Consider the following 14,764-nt stretch of genomic DNA (forward strand, 5'->3'; position numbering starts at 1 on the left):
CTTCCTAGAAACGGTTTTGAGAGACTTCGCCTCAACGCTTCTCTCCAAAGGGACGTTCCAGAACCACGTTTCTTACAGAAAGGCTACTGAAAGAGCATCGTGTAAGGAGTGTTCGCTCTCGTTACAGCATTATTCTCCCTCAGCGCTAAGTTTCCAGCGCAATGCTCACCTCCGCGATGTACCTGCCATGTGGTTTAAGAGGGCAAAAGACAGCAGCAGCTATTCCACCTTGCAAAAAGGAAAAAAAAAACTTCCAAAAAATGACTTTTCCCTCATTTCAGCAAATGAATGATTACTAGCCATCCTCAAAGAAAGGCTGCTTTATCAAGGAACAAAGACAAAGAAGAATGTCCAATAGGTTTTTACTTTTTGATAAAAAACCGGCTCAGTCCCATAGCTATGTCAGATGTTAATGAAATGATCTGTTAAAATTCTGTCCCTGGTTTCCGTTCTTAAATCTGTTGTTCCTCCTGAAGCCGCTGTCCCCTTGTCTGCCATTTCCAAACCTGGAGAATCCTTGGCCTGCCTCGTGCGGGTACTCTTCCAGCTCAGGCAATTCCTTCGCTACAGACAGTTGCCAGCGTCTGGTGTTCTGCCACTGTTCCTGAAACACGAGCAATATAACAGACCCATGAGCGGACAGGTGCTAATGTGCAGCTGTGCCCAAGCTACCCTACGCTGTTAAAGGCAAAGGCACTTCCAGACAAATCCCACCCTCGCCAAAATAGCTCAGCAGATCCCTCAGGGAGGCCAGTATCAATCAATCTTCAAAAAACCTCAGTTTGCAGGCCTGTGACAAAGGCTGGATAATCAAAGGGACAAGATGGAGTAAAGACCACAGAGAATTGGCTAACTGCAGCTATTGTCAAATCCACTAGGCAAGGTCAAAACCCAGCGAGGCCAAACCATGTAGGATTTTCTTTAAGGAAAAAATCAGGTAATAGGAGGAGAACTAAAAGCACGAAGCCGGGCAGGACAGGTATTTCGTAAACACTCCGCTGGTATTTCTATTCAGTCTCCTCATAAAATCACAAACCTTATCTTCCTAAACTAGCCTGTGACAATGTAATCACCATATATTCAATTAACAGATCACCCCCCAAAAGTTCCAAAAGCAAATTCTGACATACCTGTATGTGACTCAGTTCATCAACAGGGATATCGAAGCACACACCCTATACATAAAAAGGACAAGCATTTGTTTTCCAAAAATATACCTAATAACAGAGACACAAAACCAAGACTCCAGACAGGCAGCACTGAAACACTGCTCATAAATGCTAGGGATAGAAACCAGAAGCAGCAGAATGCATGCTCTTTGGGGGAAGCTTCTCACAAGCTGCAGAAAGAGCAGTTAAAACTCTAAAGCTCATGACAAAACGCAGACCCAGATGCTCTGTGCTGACAGCAGCGTTGCCTGCAGTCAGCCTGCTTGTTCAAAGGTAAGACAGGCTTCTCCAGCAGCACGTGTTCTCTGCAAGCACGTTTGCATAGGACACACGCATCAGACATGTCAAGAGCCAGGCTGACAACGCGAATATTGCACGGATCAGTCACAGCTCTACTTTACTGATGTCCTTCCAATGCAACGGTAGGTAGTGCTACCGTGAGTTTACAATGAAAGAATAAAGGTTCCAACAACCACTTCTACTACACACATTATTCTGATGTGCATCATTTAGGAGCAATGTCTTCATTCAAGCAGATGTCTTAATACTCAGCTAGCTTTAACACCTTTTTGTATAGTGTAAAAATAGCAGTTGAAGGGGTGTCATGGGACACATTAGCATTTTATGTAATGGAGAAATGAGACTGAGTAGGGATGGAGTGAGACAATAACATTTCCACACTGGTACTTCAGAGCTCTCATCTCAGTCACTGCATAAAGTGACCGTGTACACGCGCAGACACAGACAGACACATCCCTCCTTCCCCGAGGTAGTGCCATCTTACCATCTTCCCCTTGAGGAAACGGATTGCGGATACTTTAGCATCTACTTCCTCGCCAAGCTGTTCTTTTAGTGCTCGCCAGGCATAGCTCATGGTACGCATCTCTATTGAGCACTGTAACACCATCGTCACAAAGCCCTTAAAGGAGCATAAAACAGAGAAATACATTTACAAGAGAAGACTAAACTTGGTTGAACAGTCTGTAACCCATTAACCATTGTGAACTATGTAATAATTTACAATTGTAATGCAGTACTTAATCCTAAGGAATCAGCTTCCCAGGAGTGAGGCAACTAAAAGCCTCCAAAGAAGCTGACGGTATCCATCCAGCCTAAGAATGCCAATCAATATAAAGGCCAAAAGCATTTCTGTATTTTAGCCAGAAGCAGAGTTCAGTACATTAAGAAAGTAACAGCTGGAAAAAAAAGTAAAGTTAAACTGATATGAGGAAGGACAGTCCAATCACCATAGTGATTCCAAAACTCTTACTACACAGAAAGGGTAGTACTCTTCCCTCACCCAGGATGTCTTTAAAGTCAGATAATCACATGCTAGGCTTACTTGAAATATGCAGAAATAAAGATGCTTCCTGGGAAGTGAACTACAACAACAGCAAGAACCAAACTATCAGCTTGTGAAATTTCATTAATTGAGGCCTCTTAGAGCAAAGTCTTCTCTCACCTACATCTTTGGAGCAATTCTTTTAACACTTATTATAAGAAAATTTACCAACTGACTTCAAGTTTCTGTTTCCTACAAAATGCCAGCATGATCTCCATTTCAGTGAAGGAGCCAGACACAGACTGGAAGTTGGAGACAACAGCTACTTGGAAACCTCAGAAGAAGATGCCATGCTTGGACTGAACTCAAGCCATTCATTTATCCATTCTTGTGAACACAGATAAAATGTTGTTTACCGCAGTTGAGTTAAGTAAGGAGCGCTGCTGAATGGAAGACGCGCCAGAAATATGAGCTAGAGCTGCAGCCAGGGCATCAATCGCCCCTTTTTCCTCTATTAGCTCTTGAGCTGACTGTCTGAAGTAGTCTACTGCCGAAGGAGGAACGGAATCCAAAAACCTAAATGTTGAAAACAAAGGCTTGAGATCAGCATGCCAAAGGTCAGTGTGCAGTGCAATCATGTACAAGACATGACAAACATTTCAGACAATTTTCAAGACTATTCATCTCTAAAAACCTTGGATGTAACATTACCACTCCAATTACCACTTATCTAACTCAACACTTTCAAGAATGATGAATACCCACTTACTTTGATCATTAAGCCAGGCCTCAAAAATGTGTGCAAAACTGAGGACACACGAGACATGAGAGCTTTGATAACAACATTCAAGGGGGGGGGATCTAAAATATCAGCATTTTTAAGGCCATGCCCAAGGATCCACAAAAAAGTTGTGAGCAGGTCTGAGAATCCCTTGCTTTTACTTCACAAGGAAGAGAAGTAAACCACTACAATGCCACTACAGGCTGAGGCAAGGCATTTCTTGCTCTCAGTAAAAGCTGATTAAATTGGTTATTTCTGGAAGAGGGAATGAGAACAAGCTGGAAAACCGAGAACAGTTTTCTGTTTTCCAGCAGCTCTCGGATACTATCTTTGGTATACCATCACCTCCCACCACTTCCACATACAGTTATGGGGTGAACCCAACACCAAGCCCATGATCATCTTCAAACTGGCCAAATTTGCAATGACTAGAGCTTGAGATCTCTGTCAATACCACTTCTACCAATCGAGCAGAAAATATAAATAGAGCTGTACGGAGTAAAAAAGGAGAACACCCTTGACAATAAAATCATACAAAAAAAGCACAGGATGGGGCTACAACACACTCGCTAGTGTAGTGCAACTCCTCATTACACTAAACATTGCTCTTTAAACATTGCCACTGTATCATCTGAGAGGATGAGATCAGTTTCTCCACATGACAGCAATTTCCTATTCTGCTACTGATAACTCATTTCTTCTGTTGTAAACAAAGGTTTATTTTTAGCAAGAATTTAGAAAACACTATGTTCTGTGAAAAGGGTTCAAAAATGCACAGGTTTATTGCTATCATCTTATGAAAATTAATCAGTGTCTACAAGTGAAGCAACTGACTTTTACAACACAGGCAAAGACATGCTGGCCTACAGGTCCGATCCCTTAAAACTGCATCAACAACGCTGCTGGTAAGAGCTCTAGACAACTTTTAAGAAACTTACTTTTTGGCATCATTACTTGAAGCTTTAATTATCTCTGTGGCAGAAGGAACACCTATACGCTTAAACGTAATCCCCTGAAATAAAAACAAACAAATGGATTAAGGTATTTTCAGCACTCTACAACTCAACCCTATCTGAGACACATTTGTAGGACCTTTATTCACTTGGTGTTTAGTGGAACACCATCAAATCTTTATTTAAATGAAGTTAGTTTTAAGCTAGAATAAAGCTTTTTTTTTTTTAATTGGTTCCTGCCTTTGTTAATCTGGAACTACTTTGTATCAATTAAAGTGCAGATTGAAACGAAAGGCATGGTCCCTTCCCTACATTCCTGTCACCATCTCTGTGCTGACACTAACAGAGTAGTGCCATCACGGGAAAACTCATGATAAGTCAGAATGGGTTGATACAAAAAGCATTTGTAAATGCTTACTAAAAATCAACACTTTCAGCCTGTCCATTTCCATACTGGACTCATGGAGCTACAAGCAGCCCACAGGTGCAAATTCTAAGAATGCAGGAGCAAAATAATTTAATTAAACACAGGTCTAAGGTAGAACTCACCGCTTTGCGCTCCACCTGTCTCAGCAGGTCTTCTTCTCTTCTCTGATAGAAACAAATACAAATCCCAGTCCGGCCAGCTCGACCCGTGCGTCCAGAACGATGGATGTAGGAATCAACATCCTTCAGAAATTCAGATTAATGCAACAAAGTCTTATGTCAGTTAACACCGTTGATATTTACACATTGTAAGAGAGAGAAAATATAACCTAAATTCTAATTTAGAAGCATAAAAAGTGATACATAAGGTTTCTATACCCAAACTTGTTACTACAAACACACCACTGGAGATATGCTGTCTAGAGTTTAACAAATACTACTGATATACATTTTTGGAAGTAAAAAGATCCACTGAAGTTTCGAAAGAAGAAAAAGGCCACAGGAGTATTTTAGAACTGTTATGAAATTCAGTCTAAGCAATGTTCAGAAGGGATTCAGAAATACTGAAAGGATGTCAAAGCTTTCTTAAGACTTTTCAGGGTAATGGAAAATAATCACTTTTACTTTAATCAGAGTTCAATATTTAAGAGCTTAACTGGAAAATTCTAGACATGCATTTACAGAAAATCCACTTCATTAGTAAATCAGAACATAATGTCAGTGAAACAAAGCAATAACCCATTGTTATGCCACAAGCAAGTAAATGACAATTTCAGTTTCCCTTAGTGCCTTACTTTTGGTGGTGAACACTGTACAACAAGGTCAACTTCAGGAATATCCAAACCACGAGCAGCTACGTTTGTTGCAATAAGAACTTCAAATGCACCATTTCTAAAGCCTTTTAACGTGATTTCTCTCTGTTTCTGTGGAATGTCACCATGCAATGACTGGGCATCCTGTCAATGAAACAAACCATTAAGACGCCATTTAACAAGAGAGTTTAATTCCAAAAGTGGGAAAATTTGGTGGTAAAACCCAAAACATTTTGCAACTAATAGTACTCATGCAGAGGATACCAAATGAAAGCAGAACATCCTACTTTGGGGTCTGATCCTTTTCTGGGCCAATAATATAAAGCAGTAGTGGTTTTATTGTGATGTTATTATTTGTAATAGCAGCAGACTGCACAATTTGCAGATGACCATGCTGACAATGGCCTGCTTTAGCTTTCACTTCCACTGTAACGACTGGAAGTAACTTTACTTAAGCAATGCTTACAGTCAACTAACAAGAGACTTTGCTCCCTTCCCTGAAAAGCTTCACAGAAGCTGAAGCGAGCTTTTCAGGGCATAGCCAAACCCTGTAGTTGATCTGAACTACATCTATTTTTTAATGGGACAAGAGGCAGAGCTCAAGTATTTGACAAGCAAAAAGTCGCAAGCTGAGAATTCAAACAAATAACACACTAAAGCAGAACTTACTAGCACAGAGTAACGCTACATGCTGACACAAGAACACACAGTCATTACTGGATTTAGTGCAGAAACAGCAGGGCAAATAAAGACAGTTCCTGTAAGATTTTAGTGTGGATGGTATGTGACATTTATCAAATACTGAGCAAGATGTGCATTCCCACCACTGCTCTTTTTCCATAATTTGGTACTTAGTATCAAACATGTTTTTTTGTTGTTGTTTCATTGTCAGATGTTTTTTTCAGAAGAGCGATATTCAAGTAAGTACAGGGAACCTATGCAGTGTATCACATGAGGTCTGAACAAACTATTAAGTATCTTTCCAAGGGCAACATGACATTCAGTTCTACTGTATTAGGTAGGTTATCCTGAATACTGACTGTTCGAAGGATAAATGATGCCAAGAGACAGGAATCCAAAGAGCACACTAATATGAGATGAAATATGCATGTCATACTAGTTCCAGTTTCTTAACAGTAGTATTTTTCTGGTTGTTCAGTATAAGCTGTGTATTTTCCTTTGATCCTGTGCTGCATGATTTTTAAAGCCAAAGGAGTAATTTCACAATCACAGTCAAGAGTGCATTTTAATTACAAAACTCTACTTTTAGGCACAGCTTTCAGAAGTCTTAGTTAAAAGAATAAGTAAAAAAGAAGACAGATAGACGAACAACTTCATCCATGTGGTTGCAACCTCCTACTTCTTTCAGGACATTCAAACCTGAATACCCACAACTGCGGCTCTCCATTCGGACCCCAGTACCTGTTTGAGCGAAGCATTCAAAGCCAGTTCATTTGCCTCTTTTTTGGTCTCACAAAAGACAATGGTCCGCCCATGGCTGCCACTGTAGACTTGAATGATATCCCCAAGAACTGCTGCTCTCTGAGACCAGCGACACTGTATAGCCAAGTGCTGTTTGGGAAAGAAAGAAAGAAAAACTTCTATGTTAAATTTAAGCCATGCACAGGACAGAAACTAATGTCAGGTCTTGGGGTGGGGAACAGCTGTAAAATATATCTAAAAACTTTAATTGCAAACTACTGCCCTAGGTGAAAGCTTTTCGTTAAAAATTCATCTGTCAATCAAAAGACAATACACCACATTCACATTTGGAAAGTTAGATGCAGAAGCCCTGTCACTCAGACCATATCCTCTCAGGACCTGCACTGCTTTACAGTAGAATCACTCACTTCCACAGTTGTGGCAGTCCTTTGAGTCTTCTTTCCAACCAGGTCAATTTGTTCATATTCATCTTTCATGTATTTTTTCGCTACATCATATACCCAACGTGGACAAGTTGCAGAAAACAGCAGCGTCTGGGGGTTGTCCTCAGAACCTGGAAGAAAAGACCATCGCTATCAATCATCGCTGACTGCAGCAAGAAAACTTCGAAGTAACAGAAACATCTTTAACACCCTTTACACACCAAAAGCAAAACTAACAGTAATTTGAACTGGACCAAGCTGAATCCTTTGCCCTGCCTGAAGAGAAATGCAAGATACATTTCTAGATCTTCAGCTAAGTTCTGGATCGTGCCTGAAGTCCTTTTAGATACCTGAAAGGACTCTGGCTCAACCTCTCCACGCTGTGTTCTAACGCTAACTAGTAGCTGTGAATTGTGCAGCTCCATGCAAAAGAAAAAGGCAGGCTGAAAAGTATTCCTTCCAAATCCTGGGGAAGAATTAGAAAATACAATGGACTACTCTACCTTCGACCCTCTGTCCTTTCTTCATTTTCATCCTACAGACAGAAATTCTCTAACAAAAATGGGAATCTTGAAAGAATCCTGACTGGTTTATCACTTTTTATATCATGAGCACAGCATTATTTAATTTTAGAGTGTTACACAGAGATGATGTAGCACCCCAGGTAAGAATAGTTTAATAAATAAACAACACCTTTTTAAAAAAATGTAGCCTACTTCCACAGCTCCTCAGATCAAACAGAAACATATACTGCAAAAGAGAGACTGCTTATTATTCCCTAGGACTTATTTTCCAGTTATGAAGAAAACAGAGCTTTCAAGACTGATTATTTTAACTCTTCCAAAACCTATGCAGATTTCATTTTTTAGTAGAATATCTGCACTTCTTGGCTGTCCAAAGACCAGCTCTGCAGAAACATGGAGAACGTAACAGTCACTTCACTAAGTAATGATATAAGTGGCTGTACTAGGTCAAACAGAAGGTCCATCAAGCTCATACCCTCTTTCTAACAGTGCTCAAGTGTATTTAAGATGTGGAGAAACTGCCAGCCACCAGCTTTTTGTGGCTCAGGGACTTCCAGAGCCAGAAGTGATGCCTTTGCTTTTAGTAGTCCTTGGTATTTCTACTTCCATTAATTCATCAAGTCACTTTTTGAAACTTTTGCCACTAGTACAATGTGGAAGGAATTTCACAATATTATGAGAATAACAACCTTCTTCTGCTCTACACTTCCTACCTGGTGGCTTCACTGAATGCCCATTACATCAGAATAGAGCAAATATTTCCTAGTCATCCTCTTTGTATGAATGTGAGTGTACAGACTCATGGTATCCCCAACCCCACTCCCAGTCACCTCTTCCAGGAGGAAGAACAAGAACATTAGGGGCTTCTTTGTTTCAATTCTTTCCTTCCAGAGATGCCATTCCAGCCCTTTGTCCATCTGTCACCTTCCTCTCAACCTTCTCCCATTCTAAATTTACCCTTTTCTGAGGGTGGATACCAGCACTTGCACAAAGGACTCAAGTGGGGATGCACCAGCAGTTTTCAGGGTGGCATAATTATGTTTTCTACATTGTCCCCTATTCCTTTCCTGATGCCAGAATTTACCTTTTTTATAAGCAAATCCTAAGATTTCTTCTACTTGTTCAGCAAATCCCATGTCCAACATGTGATCAACTTCATCCAAAACAACATGCTTTACAGTAGAAAGATCCAGCTTGCTATTTTGAATGTGGTCTTTGATCCGTCCTGGAGTTCCCACTAAAACATCAATGCCACTTTTGAGGAGATCAACTGGAAGAGAGAAAGACAAGGACCGTATCAATATGCTAAGAGACAACAAGGTTGGTAAAAAGCTCTCAGTACATAGTTACACGTCTAATTTTAAAACAAAAAAGCTATTGGCTTTCACTTTCACCTCTAAATAAAGGGCTAAGTCCAGTTTGGGTAACAAGCAAGTCCAGCGGTGGTCCAAGTTATTCTGTCAGGAATATTAGCTAAACTACAAGCAAGGACACTGCAAGATACTTCAAATTCCAAGCAGCAATCAGCTGGCATTAGAAAACTCCAGAGCTTTATCACAGAAAAAGTTTCAGGTTTTCAGCTAAATTCTTTTTCACATCTACCCATAGACAGAGAAAGACACACTCACACACAGAGTTCTCCTTCTCCTGGATAGTCATCCAGCCTCAGTATATGTTCGTTCACAAAACACATCCATTAAAAAAAAAAAAAAAAACAAAAACCACAAGAACACACACACACAAAAAAAACCCACAAAAAACAAGAGGATCAGTCACTTTGCAGATCTACAATGATTCTTTTGAACGGAGATTTATTGGAACTAAAATAATTCAATCCAGGCTGTGTGTTTCCTTTAAAAACAATGCCAAAGTTCCTGACAGAGGGAATAAAAGCCAGTTTCATTCATGGAACGCATTTGGAGAATGTCAGCTCAGACCCAGTAACAACTCCTTAGGATTTACTTACACTGTGCTTTGTACGGTGCTCCTCCATAGAAGCAAGCCACTGAAAGTTTCCTTGTGAGATTCTGGAAATCTCTGGCTACCTGAATGGCCAGTTCCCTGGTTGGAACAAGAACCAGCACCTGGAGAGAGTGAGAAGAGACAGAAATACAGCTGTGCTCACGAGAGGGAGAGAGGGGGAGAGGCTTTACTTCGTGTCAAACAGGGGAGCAGTGCTGCAGAACTACCCTGGGTTTTTGCCTGTCCCTTTCAATTCTTATCAGTTTGTAGTCCCATTTTATACACTGGTTGCAGAGGGACCCAAGCAGCCCCCCCATCCCAGTAACACTTCCCACCACCTGGAACCTGCACATCACAGCCCCATAGCTAGTGAGAGCAAACAGAACAGCGTTGCAGATAAGTAAGATGCAGAACAGAGATGGATTTCTTAACTGTAATGCCAGATAAAATAGAAGCTTCAATAACACAACTAAGGACAATGAAGGTGCATTTCCGCGTTAAAGAACAGGAAGAATCACTAAACAGTTTGGAGTAGCAAGATCTGAAAGGATATACAGCATGAAGTACTCTAGCCATGCATCCTCCTTCTCCACCTACCTGCCCTCCTCCAATGTATTTCCTTCCCCTTCCTCCCCCCCCATTCTCTTTTAAGAACAAAATGATAAAATTAACAGCTGTCTTGTTTCCCAGCAATCTTTCAGACACTACTATTAACTTCAGAGACAACATAACTTTAAAAATAAGATAGAAGGATGGAACAGGGAACAAAACTGCAGACATAAAACAGTTTGCCAGTATAATGACAAATATACACACTTCAGTGGTGTAAGAATCTGGTATCTGATCATCAGTTTGATCTCATACTTTGGTCAAAATGTAAACACCACTTGCATCCACTAAGTTGAGGCATTCAGGCATAGTGGCGGAGGGCAAAAAACCCCAAATCAAAGCCTCCACCGCCATTCCATCACCATGAAATTTGTAGTCTCAGTTCACTGTGGTTGCTTCTGTCAAGTCCAGCTGACTCAACCACTCCATGACAGGAGGCAGGAGATCAAAACCCAAGTCACACACTAATTTCCTGCAGGCACCAGTCTGAACATCTGCCAGCTACTACTACAGCACCCTGGTCATTCTCCTAAATGTGGTCAGGAGAAACCCTACCTGTGAAACTTGTTATCACTGGGATGCTGCAAAACCTTTGTAACATTGTAGCTCCTGATCTGGGGGAAAGTGTTCAGCACTACAAACAGCAATAAAGGGGAAAGAAGTCCCAAGCCGAAGTCCCTAATGCAATTATAAAAGCACTTTTGAAAACCACCATATTCAAAGGTTTTGTTGTTAACCCTTAAGTGGATAAGTTACTTTTGGTGCACGGCCTCTTCTCCCATCATGTGAGATGCTCTGAAGTTTTTCAACCAGCGGAATAGCAAAAGAAAAGGTTTTCCCGGTTCCTGTTCGAGCTTGAGCAATCAGGTCTTTGCCATCGTATATGGGCTGAAAAGTCTTCACTTGCACAGGGAACAGGTATTTTACACCTCGAGCTGCAAGACAATCCAGAAAGCTTTCATGAAAGGGTGCTAAATCCTCTGCAAGCTAAACAAACAAAAGCTCTTATATATAACTAGCGCATATATGTGAGGCACATCATGTCAAATCCTGTACAGGACGGCAGGGCAAGTTAGAAAAAAATACTTTCTGATCTACAGTAGGAGTGAAAACAAACCGATGAGTATTCCCCCAAACACACAACTGAGCGGTCACAATGAAATACAGCCTTCCCTCCCCCCTGCCAAAGCTTGGCATAAAACAGAAGAGAAAGAAGTTTTTTTTCTGAAACAATTCAAGACTGTTAGTTTGGTTTTGGGGGCATGGAGGAGGTCAGCCTGTTTGTTTTAAGACATTTTAAAACTTAGAAAAGAGAGATTTTGCACAATACAAGCAAAATAATCCATCCAAATAAAACTTCTGAACAAGAAAAATGTAAAGTAACATGCAGAATTTTGTTCGAGGAATGAGAATTGTACAGCTTCCCAGTATATAGAGCAATGAAAACTCTACAGTGGCTACTTTCGCAAACAAAACTATTCTAGAAGAGATATGAAAATATATAGAAGTATGAGAATAATCAAGAGATAACCTGCTCACAAGAGACAAATAATCCTCATATGTGAAACACTTCATATATGAAACACTTATTTAAGAAGGGATATTGTAGAGGATATGGGAATTAAAGCAAACACACACGGTAACTAAAATGAGGCTGATGAGAAGAGTCACTCTCTAGAATGCATCTATAGAAATAACTATGTCACAGAAGAATAAACTCTACCTGGAAGTGATGGCACTAGAAATTGAACAAGAAACTTTGCTCCTACTAATAACAGCAGTTCTTTGAACTACTTGTCTGCATATTCCTACCCCACAATAAATGCAAGATGATTTAGGGCAATAGTTAACAGCACAGTTCCAGACAAATATTTCTATAAATTTCTTTTGCTACACTAACTTACCTTTGAGAAGGTTGATGGTGTTTTGGGAAAGAGGAAAATTGGAGAAGGCGCCTTCTCTTGCTTCTTCTGTCAGCTCCTAACAGGATAAAACAAAACAACTTATTAGCTGTGAAAGATCACACAGCTTACCCTACAGAGCTGCACTCGTTACCAGCAGAAGCACAGCTGTGCATTTGCTCCATCACCACTTTCACCAGCTATCTCCTTTCTATTTCAAGAAAAAAGAAACCTTTACGATGCAGGCATTTCACAAACAAAAACGTGTCATAGCACAAGCAGGCAACTTTAATCCAGCAGCTTTGTTTTAGAGGACAAAACCCAGGGACACAGGCTGCACCGTTCATAGTGTAACACAGATTCCCACAGGGAATGTGGGAATCTGTTTTTACAGCCGTCTGAACTCTGCGCTGCCCAAGCTTCCGGTGCTCGTTACTTGCACTGACTTGTTCCAATCACCCCTACTGCTACCTCATCTCTGAGTCATAAATATTTCCATGGGCCTTACACTCATGGCAAATGAAAGGGAACGACTGCCCCTTCTGTCTGACAGCATCTCATCCCATCATGCACACATGTTCGGCAAGTTAGGCAAGGGGAACTGTTTGCTAAAATTCCTAACCAGACTCCACTGAGATTATCAGAACACTGTTTGTCATAGCAAAACGTACCTGGTGCCAGAATTCACTATGCAAAGCAGAAATTTTCTGGTAAATAGAACCTTCTTGGTGCATCGCACAAGTAACTTTTGAACTTTGCACAGAGCTACCATTAGATACTTAAAACTCACTATTTAGCTTCTACTTCAAAGATCAGTGAGATCCCATCGCTACACCCAATGTACAAAAAGCACCCTCCTGATTCACATTTCCAACTCAAATGCAACAGAGAAAAATACTCATACAACACCTTATACAGAGGATGGACAAGCTGCGGGGCCTCTCCCACACATGTTCGAGGCTAAGGGGCTCTAGAAGCCCCAAATCTGGACAAGGAAGTTTCCCAGTGCAGGATGTAGAGGAGAGCCACTAGCTTCCTTTCTAGGGCACCTTTACAAATACCTCTTTAAAGAGTCTGCCGGGACAGAAAGCAGAGTCACCGCACGAAATGCTCCGGGTTTCTGACACAGGGAGAAACCTGTGTGCTGCAGGACAAGCGGCAACACGAGGATAAGCTAACGGATAAAAACTGCGCCCAATTGCCTGGCATTTATGGCAAGGCTAAAGCAGCAGAGGAAAGCGGGGACAGCCAGCACATGTCGGTTCAGGTGCTGCTGTAACTTAGCCATCCACCTGCAGCTTGAGCAGCAAAGGGTGAGACAGGGCTTCCTTCCCCCATGCCCCTCCACTCGGAATATAAGAGGAACAGCAGAAAACTCTGCCTACAACCACGACCTAGAGCTACAAGGGGCCACGCATCGCAGGTTGACACAGCAGCACATGCCACTAAGCACGTTCATTAGTGCAGAGAGCTAAGACAAGGGCTCTGCGGGCAGAAACGGTGCTACCTCCGCGTCGCTGTCACCAGGCACGCTCCGGCCTTTCTGGGGGGCCCCGCCGTTGCTCAGGGCAGAAGCCGCCTTCGCCGCATGCTCCGCGCCGCTCTGGTCGCCCCCGGCCTCGCCGCCGTGCTTCGCCTTGCTCTTTTTTGTCTTTTTGGGCTTAGGCGGCTCCAGCTCATCCTCGCCCAGGCCGCTCTCCTCCGGCTGCGGCTGCTCGTCCTCGGCCGCGCTGCGCCGCTTCAGCTTGCCGCGGCCCTTGAGCTTCTTCTCCTTGCTCTCCTCCTTCTCCTGCGGGACACAGCGGCGGTCACGCGGGCACCGCACCACGCCCCCCCCCCCCCCCCCGCGACCGTTAAACGGTCACCAAGGCCGCGCGGCGCCCCGCAAAATGCCCCCCCCCCCCGCGACCGTTAAACGGCCACCAGGGCCGCGCGGCGCCCCGCAAAATGGCCGCCCCGCCGCGGCGGCACGTGGCGCCGGCGGCCGCCTGCTGCGCGCTACCTTCGCCTTCCTCCGGCGGCCGCGGCGCGGCGCTTCCTCCGCGGCGGGCGCCTGCGGCTCGGCGGGGCTGGCGGCGGGGCCGGCGGCGGGCATGGCGGCGGGCTGCTCCCCGCGGAGGTCGGCGGCGGCGCGGCCGCCCGCTTCGCAGCGCCAGCGCCAAGGGCCGCGCCCCGCCCCGGCGCGCAGGAAGTGAGGCGCCGCGCCGAGGGCGGCCAAAGGGCGGCGCGGCCCCGGCGGCAGCGCCGCCACCGCCCGCGCCGCCGCCGCCACCAGCGGGCCCGCGCGGGGGGCGCCCGGCAGCGCCAGCCGCGCCACGACCCCCCGCGCCGCCGGGAGGCCGAGCCGCGCCGCGCTGCCCCACGCGGCGCCCATGCGGCCGCTGCCCCCGCCCGGCCCGGCCCGGCCCGCCCCTTCCGCCGCCCCCGAGCCGCTGCGCGCCCCCCACGTGCTCTCCTCAGGCGCCGCTCCCACAACCCTT

General features: G+C 43.8%; 1 protein-coding gene across 1 annotated transcript; it reads right to left on the reverse strand.

Moving 5' to 3' along the window:
* Positions 1-345: 345 nt before the first annotated feature.
* LOC112986878 (nucleolar RNA helicase 2-like) lies at positions 346-14,705 on the reverse strand. Its single transcript, XM_064513641.1, has 15 exons — positions 14,287-14,705; positions 13,792-14,073; positions 12,288-12,363; positions 11,140-11,318; positions 9,779-9,896; positions 8,897-9,082; positions 7,274-7,419; positions 6,846-6,995; positions 5,406-5,567; positions 4,735-4,854; positions 4,171-4,244; positions 2,868-3,027; positions 1,954-2,088; positions 1,131-1,175; positions 346-604 (listed from the first exon to the last, which is right to left on the reverse strand). Exons 1-15 carry the CDS (start codon positions 14,656-14,658, stop codon positions 410-412), a joined length of 2,400 nt encoding a protein of 799 aa, XP_064369711.1. The 5' UTR covers positions 14,659-14,705; the 3' UTR covers positions 346-409.
* Positions 14,706-14,764: the final 59 nt, after the last annotated feature.

This window comes from Dromaius novaehollandiae, chromosome 6, assembly GCF_036370855.1.
Source record: "Dromaius novaehollandiae isolate bDroNov1 chromosome 6, bDroNov1.hap1, whole genome shotgun sequence".
Classification (NCBI taxonomy): Eukaryota; Metazoa; Chordata; class Aves; order Casuariiformes; family Dromaiidae; genus Dromaius; species Dromaius novaehollandiae.